The sequence below is a fragment of the Nomascus leucogenys genome, chromosome 2 (genome assembly GCF_006542625.1).
Source record: "Nomascus leucogenys isolate Asia chromosome 2, Asia_NLE_v1, whole genome shotgun sequence".
NCBI lineage: Eukaryota > Metazoa > Chordata > Mammalia > Primates > Hylobatidae > Nomascus > Nomascus leucogenys.
Window position 1 is genome coordinate 120185041 of NC_044382.1, and position 16380 is coordinate 120201420.

A 16380-nucleotide genomic window follows, 5' to 3' on the forward strand; every position below is an offset into this window, starting at 1 on the left:
TAGCACCTTCCCACTCTGATCTCTTTAATGTATGGCTTACGTTACCCCAATTCCTCCAACACACTTATATCAAATAACATTAACAGCAATATGTGGTACCTGTTCTTACATCAAATTTTGGGGTCACTATTTAGCATAAACACAATTATACCAAAATTGGTCACAGATGATCTAAATAGTGTTCCAGGAATATGATTCCATTCTTCTGTAGGTTTTAAATTTTCTGAGAGAAGATACTTGCCTAAGTTTTCCATGTACATATCACTTGCTTAGGGTTCTTTTGCTTATCACTAATTCTTCAAACTCTGAGAGAACTGCAAAACCCCTGCTATGGATGGATACTCAGGTAATCTGCAAGTTCCATTTATATCCCTCCTGGAGCCCTCTGCCCTCCTGCTCATACCTGGAGCTTTGACTAACTCCCCTTTACCATGATCCAAGGAATTCCTTTTGCTTCTTGCTATGACGGACCCTACATCTCCAGGTCTTTTGGCTACTTGTCTGGGTTTTGGTAAAGTGTATCTTTTAGTTGCTAACAGAAAAATTTGCATAACAGATACACTTTTTTGGAACCCCAAATTTCTGAAAATGTCTTTATTCTATACAAACAATTATGGTTATCTGGGCATAGACTCCTAAACTGAAAATAATTTTTCAGACTTCTGAAGGCAATACTTCTTTGCCTTCTTCCTCTGATATTACTGTTAGTCAGCACGATTTTTTTTTTTTTCTTTGAGATGGAGTTTCACTCTTGTGGCCCAACCTGGAGTACAGTGGCATAATCTCAACTCACTGCAACCTCCGCCTCCCGGGTTCAAGTGATTTTCCTGCCTCAGCCTCCACCAGCAGCTGGGATTACAGGCATGCACCACCACGCCTGGCTAGTTTGTATTTTTAGTGGAGACACGGTTTCACCATGTTGGGTAGGCTAGTCTTGAACTCCAGACCTCAGGTGATCCGTCCACCTCAGACTCCCAAAGTGCTGGGATTATAGGCGTGAGCCACCGTACGTGGCTCCCAATGTCATTTTGATTTGTCACCATTTGTACATGGATATTTTTTTCTCTCCCATATTCCCATGCCCCCTCCAAATCTTTAGAATTCTTTGTTAATCTATAAGTTTTGAAATTTAGTTATAATGAACCTTCGAATGAATCTAACTTTTCAACTGATTATGTCAAATGCTCAGTGGGTTCTTCTCCATAATGTCACATCCTTCAGTTCCAGAATATTTGCTTGTGCTGTTTCTTTAATAGTTTCCTCTCCTATGTTTTCTCTGTTCTTTTTTCTTAGAAATTGTATTAGTTGAATGTTTGATATCTAGGTTTGACAATTTTATTATTCTTATTTCCATACAGTTGTTTTATTGTGGGCTTTTTGGTTCCGTTTTGGGGAAGATTTTCTTAATGTCACTTTCCAAATATTTTACTGATTATTTTAAATTCTGCCACACTAATTGTAAGCCTAATAACTCTTATTCATTAGTTCTTACCTTTGTGTTGACAGAAGTTCATGGATATATTTTTTCATCTTTCTAAATAATTAGTTTTTTAGAAATTTTTATTTCTTATATTGTCTGTTTCCTGTGAGAATGCCCCCAACCCCACCCTACACCCCATTTGTTTGTTTTAGTCTCTGCCTTTCTAGACAGAAGCAATGCTCAAATGCAGGCATTCATGGCTCTCTCTTCCTATTCAAGCAGTAAGTGTTAAAATGACTGGAGCCCTTTGGATGGTGCAGAGCATGTTAATTAATGGCCTCACAGTAATATGAGGGCAGCCTCAATCATTTCATTGGATGATCCTTTGAAAGTAAGTATACGTAAGCCTTTTCTCTTGCACCTGGGTCCATTTCCTGCAGTGGGATTCTCTAATCTCATGCCTGGGAGATGTAACCATTTCAACGGAAGATGCTTTGAAAGCTAGTATCCATAGTCTTTTCTCTTGTCCCTGTCCATTTCTTACAAAGGGATTCTCTCATTTTCTGCCTGGGTAATAGAAGCCTGGATTCTAGTATTCTGGGAATGAAGAGAGAAGGGAGACATTTGGTATGCAAATTTTCACTCTCTTGATTTTTCCATGGCCACAATTTCTCTTTCTCCTTTACCAGTTAATCTTCAATTAAGCCAAATGCTGGAGCTTCTTACAACTCTGTCATTGGCTTTGTCTTTTTGCATTCTATCTATACTATCCACCTAAACAACCTAATCCCTATATTTCAAGTAACATACTTAAGATTATATTTCGGTCCATAAAGCAAATCTAGCTCCTGACTTACATTCAACAACCCATGTGAATCCTGCACCTGGACTTCTCAGAAGTACCATAAATTCAGGATATCAGAAACTAAACTGGCAATTGTCCTTTTCAAGCCTGTAAAGTCCTGATGATTCTACTTCTATGCAACACATCAAATTTAAAAAACTGAACAAGCCTGGGTTTCATTCTGGACAGCTCCCTCTCCTCTACCCCTCATACTGATTCTCCTACCAATTTTACCTCCTACTGGCTACTGAAACCATCTACTTCTTTAAATTTCCACATCACCACCTTGGTGCATGCTCCCACTCTCTATTGCCAGGACTTGGACAATAGCCTGCCACCTGGTCTCTGCATTTCTGCCACTACCCTCTTTCACCATTTCTCCACAGGACAGTGAGGGTCATCTGTACAAACACAAATGTGATGTTATTGTACTTCCTGTAAAAAACCACTGGTCTAAGGACCAAAATCCTGAAGAAAGTCCAGGTGGGCTGTAAGGTCTGATCCCATCTTTCTCTCTATGGTCATTTCTAACACATTTTTATTCACTCGCAGAGTCTGATAAACACTGGCCTTTTTCCTTTTCATGAAGGTTCCCTGCTTCTTTCCATTCCCAAGGCTTCTGCACATGCTAGCCCCCTCTATCTGGTATGATTGCTCCTTTCTTTTAGCCTGTTTGTATCTCAGATCCTAACGCAAGCATCCAACCTCAGGAAACCTACCCTAACCTCTTTGGCTCAGTGATTCAGCAAACTTCCCCTAACAGTGCTCATTACACAGGCATCTATTTATAAAAATTTATCATGCAGTTACACTTATGACATCTGTGTACTTTTCTGTATGCATGCTAGGTTTCAATAAAAAAAATTTTTAATTCCCCTAAGTACCACATAGCTTAGCTTCGTATTATGTATTAAAGTCATAATGGCACATATATTCCTATGACTCATATATTTATCCCTTAACAGCATCTAAGCTCCCAAAGGACAAGAGCTTTGTCTAGTGGTAGCAGCACACTGCATGGCATACAACAGGCACTCAAACATTTTTTAATGTAAAAGTGAAAGCTGAGGAGTGAAAATATATTGTACTACCAGGAAATATGCTGCCTTTCTTTTTCTAGAATAGGAATGTTTAAACAAGCAGGCTTCAAGGTCTCCATAAATTTTGAAAATTATATGAAAATGTTTATATGTATTTAAATATGAACCTGCCTTTCCCTAGGGAATGAATGCAATATTTCACCAGATCTCAGAGGGTAGTACCACCCAAAAAGGTTAAGGATCACTATTCTGGACTCGGCCAGAATTTGATAGCTTGTATCCACCTCATGATAAACAACTGACAAAATAGGAAATTTTGACATCTATTGCAAAATGTATTATCCTGGTATCCAAAGCAAAATATAATTTCCTATTATTAAATTTAAGTCCTTGAGATTCTTCCATGCTGATGACATGTCTTGATTTTAAATGTCAGTGTTAATCCAGCAATGTAGGGATGTGTGCTCAGTGCAAGGTAAATACGTGTGAGGATAACAAAGACTGACAAGGACAAGGACACTTATAGGGCATTTATACTGGAAAGAAACAGAGAAGAATGTGCTTTAGTCCTTTTATGTCAACATGCAGCAATGGCTCGTTGCCTCAAAACACACATCCCCAAAAGAGACCTGTAAGTGCACCAGGCAAAAGCCTCTATGGATGCTCAGGCAAAAAGATTCTCTTCCCAGCAAATTTAAATAGCCTTCCCCCGGAATATGCCAATGAAAGGACCCTGTATCCACTCTCCACAATTACTTCTCTGTGTTTCACAGGAAGCCAGCGGAAAATGAACCTCAGTGTAGAAGTCGAGTCTGGATTTGGGAGTGCATATGCTGCAAACTATTTCAAGCAATTATTTTGTATGAAAATATGCAAATTTAGGCATATTTTACCAAAATTTAATTAAGTTCATTTTCAAATGTATTAAAATAACTATCTGCTCAACATGTGTTAATTGTTTTATTTAGGGAGTACTGACAAATTGCACTAATTAAGGGTGGAAAACTATAAAACTCTATCTACCAATAATATATGCTAAATTCTAATTATCCCTGCCACCTATGTCGCCTCAACACACAATACACACAAATGCACTTTAAAGTATTTCCCAGTGCTGTTGCTTTGGTTTTAAGTATTGTCCAAATTGAACCAACTCTTCGTGTTCCCAAGGGGAAAGCTGAGTAAGGGCTGAAGTACAGCTTTATTTAAATGAGGGCTATCACTATCTCCACCTTTTTCAGATGTACAGGCCGGGATTCCAATCCCATGTGTGCCACAGAGGACAAGCTACGATCACCTCCCTGAGCCTCAGTTTTCTCATCTGTAAAAGTGAAATGGTGATGCTGGGCTGAATATTTTTCATTGGTACTCAGCCTCTACTGACTCATCTATAGTCTGCCCTCTACTGTAGAGATAGAAAGCCTGGAAATTTTATATTCCTGGACACCTTTGCCAGCTGGGTTCTAGTTAAGATAGACTCCAGTTAGATCTGAAGGCAGAGAACGGGGAAAGTGATTTCGCTTCTAGTTGTACCTGTGGCATCAACTCTTGCACTCCTGAGAAGTGGGGGTTCTTTGGTCAGCTACAGTGGTGGTACCTCCAGCAATGTCACCAAGAGCGGTCCCTGCCTAGCATCCATCACGGTGCCTGCAGCAATGTCAGCAGCGAGCACAGGCTAAGGATTGCCAGCTCAAAGGTGGAAGCGGCTTCTGGTCTCCAGGTAACACCCACTTCTCTCTTTGCATTCCTTCAGTCCAGAGGCACTAAAAGCAGCTAGATTTCTGAGTTATACCACTCTCTGCACCTTCAATCCCACTTATACCTTTGCACCAATTCCCTACTTAATCCCCCTCTGCTAGAATCACATCATGCCTGAATATAAATGCCATTTCCCAAAGGGTTATTAGCAGGATCACATGAGATAATATATAGCAAGCACTTTGCTCAGTACTTGGAATATGGCCAATACCAAACAAATGCCTACTATTACCCTATTATTCTATCTAATCATTGTTGGTCCTGATCTAGCCACCTCATGTCAGTCCTACTACATGAAGGTAATATAGACCCTTCTCTTCTTAACCATCAAAGGATTTCAGTGAAGTTGAACTTGGTTTCAGAAAGCTGGGGGCAAAGCTCTGGGAAACTAGCAGAAGCAAAAGGGATCAAGCAGGAAAGGGCCAGCAAGTGTGTATTAACTAGGGCATAGGTGAAAGAAGGGCTTGGCTTCCAAACCTGCAGTGCGCACAAAAAGAGTCTTCATGGTTACCTGACATCATGAACTGAACTTCTTGTAATTAAAAAAGTCATTTAGGCTGGGTGCGATGACTCGTGCCTGTAATCCCAGCAACTTGGGAGATTGAGGTGGGAGGACTGCTTGAGGCTAGGAATTCAAGACCAGCCTGGGCAACATAGCAAGCGAGACCCCATCTCTACTTTAATTTATACATTTTTATTTTTTAAAAAAAGGAAAAAGATGCCAAGCGTGGTGACTCATGCCAGCACTTTGGGAGGGTGAGGCAGGGGGATCACGAGGTCAGGAGTTCGAGACCAACACGGAGAAACCCTGTCCCTACTAAAAATAAAAAAATTAGCTGGGCCTGATGGTGCATGCCTGTAATCCCAGCTACTCAGGAGGCTGAGGCAGGAGAATTGCTTTAACCCAGGGGGCAGAGTTTGCAGTGAGCCAAGATCATGCCACTGTACTCCAGTCTAGGACTCAGAGCAAGACTCCATCTCAAAAATAAAAACAAAAACCAAAAAAAGGAAAAAGTCATTTATACAATGCCAATTATGTAGGTACTCAAAGTAAAACACAGTCCCTGCCATATAGGAGTGAAAAAAATTTCACTGATGAGTCATTTCTACATCTTCCTCTCTTGTACCTGTCACAGTGCCCAGCCTGCTTTGCAGAGAGGTCCAAATCTTCCAGCTAAGAACTTTTTTAATTAAGCGTACACACACAAATATTATCCCTTCAAACACTCTACCCGTACAGGTAAAATGTAACAGGATTCATTTTTTTCTGTGCTTTAAAAGGCGTTTTTCAGCTAAGAAGGCTTATCTTTAAGTGTAGTTTTGTCTTCTCAGGTAGAAACACTTAATATGTTTTATATATTAAGATATACTATCTCGGCTGGGTGCCGTGGCTTACACCTGTAATCCCAGCACTTTGGGCGGCTGAGGCGGGCGGAACACCTGAGGTTGCGAGTTTGAGACCAGCCTGACCAGCATGGAAAAACCCCGTCTCTACTAAAAATACAAAAAATCAGCCGGGCGTGGCAGCGCATGCCTGTATTCCCAGCTACTCGGGAGGCTGAGGCAGGACAATCGCTTGAACCCAGGAGGCGGAGGTTGCAGTGAGCCGAGATCGTGCCACTGCACTCCAGCCTAGGCAACAAGAGTGAAACTCCGTCTCAAAAAAAATAAAAGATATACTGTCTCTACTCTGTAATATACTATATATAATACATATTTTTATTATATATTATATACTATTTTTAGACACATTATTTATAAATAGAATACAGAAAGCAAGTTCCTGCCAATATTTTATGAAATTATTGTCTAAAACTCTGGCTGTTTAAGATAAATACTTCAGGATTCCTAACTTATTTGATGTCAAAAAGAGTAAGCTTCCAGTTATCTTGGAGAGAAACAGTAATGTTGGTATAAGAATCACCTGTTATAAAGTCAGGCCTGGGACAAAATGCTTCTGCTGAAAACTGCTAACAGAGAGATTGTGTTCCGCTTACCTCCTCCTCACAGGCTGTAGAGAGTCATTGTCACTTCCACAGGAGGGGTTTCGGCGACGCGTATAAGGGAACTTTGGTGACTTAGTGCGGTCACTGGGAGAACTGTAGAGTCCACTGGAGAGAAAGATAAATGGTCAATAAGAGCCCAGAGAGTTCCTGGGGAAACACACACCCCAGCCCAGACCTAGAGTTATTCATAACTGCACAGCTGGTACTTCCAGAGGTACACGCACCAGCGGCACGTGGTTCTCTTTGCTGACAAGACTTATTAAAAGAAAAGAGGTAAGATCTGGCAAATCAAATCATAAAGGTCATTATTTTGCAGGAATGCCATTTGTCTCACTAGCCTTCAGTAGTAAAAAATGAACACACACAAATAACAATAACAATTCGTATGTATGATGAATTTACCCCTTTCTAAACACTGACTCAGCTAAAGGCTTTACATTCATTATCTCAGCTGATCTTCATATCAGCCTTCAGCACTGAGGTACAATTACTAAACCTATTAAACAGAAAAAAATTGAACTATAGACTACTTAATTAAGTGGCGCAAATAAAGTAGCTAGGAAGTGGCAGGGCTACAATTTGAACTATAAGTTACAACACACGTTTGTCACTGGTTTGGTACTTGTGACCAGAGATAAACTAGACATAACCATACTTTTAGGAATAAAGGTCTTCCAGCATCACTATTCATCAGCTATAGTTTTTGACCTTTTAACCAAAACTATGAAATGGGGCAAATTATTAATATGCCATTTAGAGTTTTCAGAAATATATTACCTTACAGGCAATTTCATAGTATTTCCTAGGTTTCCCTTTTGCCTTTCCAGGAAAAAGTTTCATGTTATAAAACATAGTGTTGATTTTCACTTCAGAAATCCCAGCCCCTCTCCCCCTGGGTCACACTGATTTAGAGTCTGCCCACTTTATCCAAAGCTAGCTGTGATCAGTCAGCCAGCAGCTGGATTCCTTTATTCAATGAGCTGCAAGTACTAACCCCTTTCCTACTGTCTCCTTTATAAAAACAATGAGTCCCTTTACCTCTGGGGGCCATTTTCTTCCCACGGTGCATGAGATTTGCTTCTTTGGGTATCAGGGCTATTTTCATTCTTTGCTTTCTTAAAGCTTTAATTTAAAAAAAAAGTATGAGAAATAAATTAAGGAGAAAATAAAAGTAAACTCACTTATTTGTTAAGTAAAATTTTTAAACAAATGTTAAGATGTGCACACTTATTTGCTTGTTTATACCCGTGACTCTAAGAAGAACACGAAGTCGCTGCCTAAAAAATCTGTCTCCAGCAAGAACCTTTGCGTCTTTCCCCCCTTTCTTTCTAGTTTTACTGCTTTAGTCAACAGATGCCAGGTCCATCAATTGTTAAGAAACTCTAGAGTCCACCTGCAGGAGAGGGAACAAGGGGAAGCACAGAGCCAAGAAGAAAAGAAAGCCAAGGAGGAAGGACCTGGGCTTCCCAGGATCTTCAGCCTGGCTCCCTTTTCACAACAGTGATCATAGAAGCCCTGGCTCCAGGCACGGGTCTGAATCCACACAGGTCAGTCAGCCCCGGGCAGGTTCAGGCTACTCAAACTGACCTTTTCCCAGCTTCCGCCATATCTTGGCTTCATCCCTCCAGATCAGAATGACTTTCAAATGCTATTTCCTGACCTAGTATCATCTTTCAGTCCTAAGAATGTAAATGCAACTGAGTTGTTATTCTACCCTCAACAAATTGTTTTACAAACCCCTGGGGAGACACGGAGGAAGGGACTAATCAGAAGCCTCCAGGCACCACTGGGGAGGGGTGTGTCACCTCTCACATCCTCAGGAGTCTTAGCTTAAGATAAAGATAGAGCTATTTAACTCCAAATCCACTTTTAACCCTGGCTTTTTGAGGAATCCTCTGTATAACTGTCCTAGGATACGGTCACAGCAGAGTACTTTGTAACAGCCAACAAAGAGAGGAAAGACGACGAGGTATTAAAAAAAAAAAAAGACTTGCACCCTAGTATACTATCCATGATGGAATTAAAGTAAGCCTATAAAATTATGTATCTGACAGAGGCATATATCCCATAGAATTAGTAGATAGTAGCTTAGTTTTTTTATTATTTTTATAAAGGCTAAAAATCTCTACAGATTCAATTCCCAAAGTAAAAGCTTGCTTTTTGAAATGATGAAAATAAACAAATATGGTAGATATTTAATATAATAGTAGAAAGTGTATGTGACCAATCAATCAGAAAAAGCAAAGAGAAAGGACAATGGAGACTGGAAAAGAAATAGAGAGATAAAAGAGGAACTGAGAGAGTATACAAAAGTTAAAGAATAAAAAAATCCTGGGTGACAAGTTAATTGCATTCACACCCTAAGGTATTTCTCATCTTAAGCTTGAGAGGAAAACTTTGGTGGTGCTTCAAGTACCAGTTTCATCACAGGAATGTGGTTGCAAATGGGATTGAAAAATACTGTTGAAATGGCCATACAGCCCAAAGCAATATACAGATGCAATGCTATTCCTATCAAACTACCAACATCATTTTTTCACAGGAAAGAACTATTCTAAAATGGAACCCTCCCTCCAAAAAAGCCCAAACAGTCAAAGCAATTCTAAGCAAAAAGAACAAAGCTGGAGGCATCACACTACCCGACTTCAAACTATACTACAAGGCTACAGTAACAAAAACAGCATGGTATGGTACAAAAACTGACAAAAAGACCAGTGCAATAGGATAGAGAACCAAGAAACAAAGTCACACACCTACAACCATATGATCTTCAACAAAAGCAACTAGAACAAGCAATGGGGAAAGGACTCCCTAAATGGTGCTGGGATGGCTAGTCATATGCAGAAGAGTGAAACTGGACCCCTTCCTTTTACCATATACAAAAATCCACTCAAGATAGATTAAGAACTTAAATGTAAGACCTCAAACTATGAAAATATATCTTAGAAGAAAACCTAGGAAATATCATTCTGGACAGCCTTGGTGAAGAATTTACAACTAAGTCCCCAAAAGCAATTGCAATGAAACCAAAAATTGACAAGTGAGACTTTAAAGAGCTTCTGCACAACAAAAGAAACTATCAACAGAGTAAACATACAATCTACAGAATGGCAGAAAATATTCACAAACTATGTACCTGACAAAGGTCTAATATCCAGAATCCATAGGGAACTTCAACAATTCAACGAGATGAAACAAACAATGCCATTAAAAAATGGGCAAAGGACACGAACAGGCACTTTTCCAAAGAAGACATACATGCAGCCAACAAATACATGAAAAAATGCTCAACATCATTAATCATTCGAAAAAAGCAAATTAAAATCACAATGAGATACCATCTCCCACCAGTCAGAACAGCTCTTATTAAAAAGACAAAAGATAAAGATGTTGGCAAGATCGTGGAAAAAAGGGAACACTTATACACTGTTGGTGGAAATATAAATTAGCTCAGCCATTGTGGAAAGCAATTTGGAGATTTCTCAAAGAACTTAAAACAGAACCACCATTTGATCCAACAATTCCAGTACTGGATATATACTCAAAGGGAAACAAATCATTCTACAAAAAAAGACATATGGCCGGGTGCGATGGCTCACACCTGTAATCCCAGCACTTTGGGATGCTGAGGCAGGCACATCCCGAGGTTAAGAGATGCAGACCATCCTGGCCAACATGGTAAAACCCCATCTCTACCAAACATACAAAAATTAGCTGGGAGTGGTGGCACACGCCTGTAGTCCCAGCTACTTGAGAGGCTGAAGCAGGAGAATCGCTTGAACCCGGGATGCGGAGGTTGCAGTGAGCCAAGATGGTGCCACTCCACTCCAGCCTGGTGACAGAGTGAGACTCCAACTCAAAAAAAAAAAAAAAAAAAACAGACACATACACTTACATGCTCATTGCAGCACTATTCACAATAGCAAGGACATAGAATCAGCCTAGATGACCATGAACAGTGGATGGGATAAAGCAAATATGGTACATATACACCACGGAATAATACACAGCCATAAAAAAGAATGAACCCATGTCCTTTGCAGCAACACAGACGCAACTGGAGGCTATTATCCTAAGTGAATTAACACAGAAAGAGAAAACCAGATACTGCATGTTCTCGCTTATAAGTGGGAACTAAACATTAAGTACACATGGACATAAAGATGGGAACAATAGACACTGGGGACTACCAGAGGAGGAGAGAGGGCAAGGGTTGAAAATTACCTATCAGGTACTATGTTCAATACCTGAGTGATGGGATCATACATACACCAAACCTCAGTGATAAACAACTTATCCATGTGACAAACCTACCGGCACATGTGCCCCTGGACCTAAAATAAAAGTTGAAAAAATAAATTTTTAAAAGGAGGATTGTACCCCTTCTGCACATTCTAAAAAAGCTTGGGATCTGAATCTTATGAAAGATTCCTGTTCTTATGCTGAACATACCACAAGCATACCCTGTACATACAGATGAAGCTGACTCTCTATCCACAGCTGTGAGGGTGACTAAGAGAAATACGGTAAACTAAAGTTATGCAATGATAAAGATCTTGTCATCCTAAAAGGAGAACCGGTAAATGTCTTAGAACTAAACAAAACATAGGCAAATCCCTGGGTAAAATATTACAACTCTGAGAATCTTCAGATCTTAAAAGTTATCTTGCTGAGAAATTATGAACTATACTCCTCGACGTGGCCACAATACAGCTGAATGAAGACACTATTATTTACCAAAAAAAGATCAAGTAGATGATCTAAGAAGTCTTTGCAGGTCACATATCTCTGATTGCTGGGATTTCCCCATGATGTATGGGGGGCAACCCCTATAGAGAAAGTGAGCTCATGAAAGCTGCTCATTGTTGTTTATAATGCTGCTCCGTGAACATAACTGGAGATAAGAAAAAATGACTCTGCAACAGTGTCTTAACAGAAAACAAGGCTGAGCTCTCAGGGAAACAATCCATGTAATATATTAAGAGAAGGCTTTTCCACTGGGGAATGCCCCCTGGGAAAACAGATGCAGAGGACCATGACAAGTCTTCATACATATGCAATCACTGACTTCTGAGGATCTGATGCCTCTAAATGCCATAAACCCTCTTTCCAGGGCCACAGTTCAGTGCACCACTATAATCAACACAGTACATTAAACATGAATATCATCTACTTTATTTTACAAGTCCCTCTGAGTTAGTCCGTTATATCATGCCATTTTAAAAATCACAAGAAATTTTCAATTTTCTGCAGAGAATGCAGACCACAGACAATCTGTGAGTTCACCTTGCTGGGACAAAAAGAGCATTTTCTTCAAATAAGAGAGTCAGGTACTGATGTTTTATATTTCATTGGTGTTTTAATGTATTATTTGGACCAGAGATTTATTGGAACTCATGGATCAAAAGTATTCATTAATCATCAAAGTTAAAAGATTTTTAACCTTGTCTACAGAAAAAAGCATTTTCACAACAGCATATAATTGTACGTTTCTTCAGTTAACTTCACTGACCTTTTTACTGGTGAAGGTGCAATAATTTTAGTTGTTCCTTCATTTTCTCCATTTTCCATGTTTGCAGTTATCCTACTGATGCTGTTTGATCCTAGCAGAGGAGGAGAAGGGAAGATGGAAGAGAGAAGGAAACAGTGATAAGGAAATGAAAGAAACAGAAGAACTTATTTTAAAATGCAATTTTAGGGACACTGTGGCACATTTTATTGATAAATTATAAACCCAAATAAATAATGAATCACCCAATAAACTGAAGGTACTATTTTCTCATATGTACTAAACCCTCAACATAACAGTGTCCTGGCAGTCTAGGCTATTTTTTTCAGACTTCAAAACTAAGTCTCCACACCTTTAGATGTTAAAATAACATTCACTTTAGACTATTAAAATGATATTCTGAGATATTTAGTACCATACATTAGAATATAAAACATAATGATCAGGTTTTGATGACTAGTTGTGAAGAAGTTTCTCAGCATATCACGACAGTCCCCATTTGAAATTAAACCAAACAAAAAACTTCAAACCTGAAAATATCCCAACTTATAATGCAGGTGTCAAAAAAAGAGTAATATACATGTGATCTGTATCACTCACATATAAAAAAAGACATTTTCAAATGTGTTCTTCATGCAAACATTCCTAAAAATCTGAAACTGAATTTTTAAAAGTTGTTATTCCACAGATTTGCATACATGCTAGAGGAACCAGCAGAGGGAGCCCACGGCAGACACAATGTTGGAAGTAATGATAGAAATAAAGATAACTGAAGGGTCTGGGCCCATCTAGGAGGTCAGGCTTCCACTCTCAGGGCAGAGGAGGATAAGCCTGCAGGAGTGAGGTGCGTGCGCTCTGGACACAACACTTCTCCAGTGTGCATGTACCTCACTCAAGGAGGAGGCAGTTTAGATGAGCAGGAGAAATCAGCATGCACAGATGCCCACAGGCCCTGTTCAATTAGGTCTATGTGCCATGCAGGTGTGTCCTCCTCGGAGCTACTCCTGCAGGGGTAATAGTTACGGTCTTTCAATCCAATGCATAATGGTCACTAACCACTGAGAATGTCATGAAGATGAGTTTGTAATATTAATAAGCACTAATATTTATTGAGTACTTACTATGTGTCAGGTGCTATTACAAGCACTTCACACCTATTTACTCATGTATACTCCAAATAATCCTATGAAGTAGATATCAATGTTATCTCATTTTAAAAGACAAAAAAAATGGGCCTTTCCCAAGGTCCCACAGCTCCTGAGTGGTGGGGCAAGCTTTGAAGCTGGGCAGTCTGGCTCCAGAGACTTAGCTCTAAACCACACACTACTTCCACCTGTGGCCCACCCACAAGCAGCTCAAGAATCAGTCAACTGGGAGAGATGGACTCTTAAAAGAGCAAGTGGGCGAGGCACAGTGGCTCACACCTGTAATCCCAGCACTTTGGGAGGCCGAGGCGGGCGGATCACAAGGTCAGGAGTTCAAGACCACTCTGGCCAACAAGGCAAAACCCCATTTTTACTAAAAACATAAAAATTAGCTGGGCATGGTGGTGCGTGCCTGTAATCCCAGATACTCAGGAGGCTGAGGCAGGAGAATTGCTTGAACTGGGACCTGGGAGGTGGAGGTTGTAGTGAGCTGAGACTGTGCCACTACACTCCTGCCCTGGCTACAGAGCGAGACTCTGTCTCAAAAAAAAAAAAAAAATACCACACAGCAAGTGAAAGGGATGTCCAATGAGAAGAACAGTTGAGAGCAAGGCAAGAGGACAAGACAAGAGAAATACCTGAGCACCCTCAAAGTTGGCAAGTTTCCTCCAGAGCAGTTGGGAAGTATGTCTGGCTACCCATCAGGAAAGATAAACATTAATAAATATACTTTAGACAGAGAAAACAAAGAGTGGTTTCAGATAAGAGTTCCAAAAGCTGTTACTCTAAGGCATTTGACATGGATTCCATATCTGAATTGTGTTCCTATTTTGGAACCTTGAAATGAAAAGGTGAGCCTGAAGACACCTGTGGCACAAAAGGTAAGCTCATGCTGGAGCCACTACCAATAACTGAGCAACATCCAGAAGCCAGGAATAAGAAAAGACTAATATTAGGGTCAATTCTGCCTGGTGTGATAAATGGAACACAACCAATTAATTCCCTGGAACTACTCCACGTGCCATCAAACGTCAGCAGTGGCCAGTCACCACCTTAGTCAATTTTGCCATAACCATGTGACCATTAACAAAATCACAAGGGCAGATTCTCAAAATTGCAGGCAAAGATTTGGGATGAAGCTGCTTCTCACAGGTAGAACTCCATGTGGTACACGTCTGGGGTAGTGGCAGAAGGGATTAATTCATATAGGTCCTAGACAGTAGGTGTGCCCTACCATTAGTTTTTTGTTTTTTTTTTTTCTCCTGAGACAGTCTTGCTTTGTCGCCCATGCTGGAGCGCAGTGACACGATCTCAGCTCACTGCAACCTCTGCCTCCTGGGTTCAAGCAATTCTCCTGCCTCAGCCTCCCAAGTAGCTGGGATTACAGGCGCATGACACTGAGCCCAGCTAATTTTTTTGTAATTTTAGTAGAGATGGTTTCACCATCTTGGCCAGGCTGGTCTGGAACTCCTGACCTCAAGTGATCCACCCACCTTGGCCCCCCAAAGTGTTGGGATTACAGGTGTGAGCCATGGCGCCCAGCCCCCTAACATTAGTATTTTTAATTATTCATAATAACCTTTATTTAAATGTGGTGGTATTTTTAGCAGATATTACTAATATTTAATATAAATGAAAAGGAGCTTCATGTCCTAGGGCTGTTTTCCTAGGCTGGGAGAGGGGACCACAGCAGAGAGACCAATACCCAGTGTCAATAACACCAACTGAAAAAACCTGAGTAAAGGTGAACATCCTGTTAACCAAGACCCTGAGTAACTAGCTTAAGAAAAGACCTAGGTTTGCTCCGACCCTCATTCTCTTTAAACTGACTACTTTTTTCTTAGTCTAACAACCAATTACCTTAGGAAAAATGCGGTTGCCTAATCACCTTCACCTGTTTCCCTTCTATCCAAAAATTAACAAACACAGAGAGAAAAACAGAATATTTTTAAAAAGAAAAATTGCAAACTATGTTTATATATTTGCTTAAAGAAAGCAACATTTGGTTTTTCACGATGTCTGAATCATAATTTTTAAGATGAAGCATTATTTGGATGGTTTTCCAAAACAATTTCAGGAAAAAAAAATCATGAGAGTGCTCTTTGTCACAGACACTCACAACCAGCATAGCCAAACTTTTTCAAAATAAATTGTTCTACTGTCAGGACTAATTTACTAATGTGACAGTGCTATAACTCTCATATACCCACTGTAAATGAGATAAGGTATCATCAGTAATATGACTTAATTCATGGTTCCTTTATATTCAAAATGGTAAACTACTGTTCACTGTTAACATGTACAGTATTTTTTTTTTTTTTAAGATGGCGTCTTGCTCTGTCACCCAGACTGGAGTGCAGTGGTGCGATCTCGGCTCACTGCAACCTCTGCCTCCTGGGTTCAAGTGATTCCCTTGCCTCAGCCTCATGAGTAGCTGGGATTATAGGCGTGCACCACCACGCCCGGCTAATTTTTGTATTTTTACTAGAGATGGGGGTTTCACCATGTTGGACAGGCTGGTCTCGAACTCCTGGCCTCAGGTTATCTGCCCGCATCACCTCAGTCTCCCAAAGTGCTGGGATAACAGGCATGAGCCACCGCACCCAGCCAACATGTACAGTCTTTCTATATGAACTAAATATCTCTTCATCTGTACTA

At 40.2% G+C, this 16380-nt stretch overlaps 1 protein-coding gene across 2 annotated transcripts in view; it reads right to left on the reverse strand.

The window, feature by feature from the left end:
• Positions 1 to 16380, reverse strand: part of EPB41L4A (erythrocyte membrane protein band 4.1 like 4A) — a 261160-nt gene that overhangs the window by 32684 nt on the left and 212096 nt on the right. For both annotated transcript variants that reach the window (XM_003259826.4, XM_030817603.1), the window contains exons 13-15: positions 12581 to 12671; positions 8107 to 8190; positions 7060 to 7173 (exon numbers count right to left, since the gene is read on the reverse strand). In XM_003259826.4, the coding sequence (XP_003259874.2) occupies positions 7060 to 7173; positions 8107 to 8190; positions 12581 to 12671 (289 nt within the window). The remainder of the gene's footprint in view (positions 1 to 7059; positions 7174 to 8106; positions 8191 to 12580; positions 12672 to 16380) is intronic.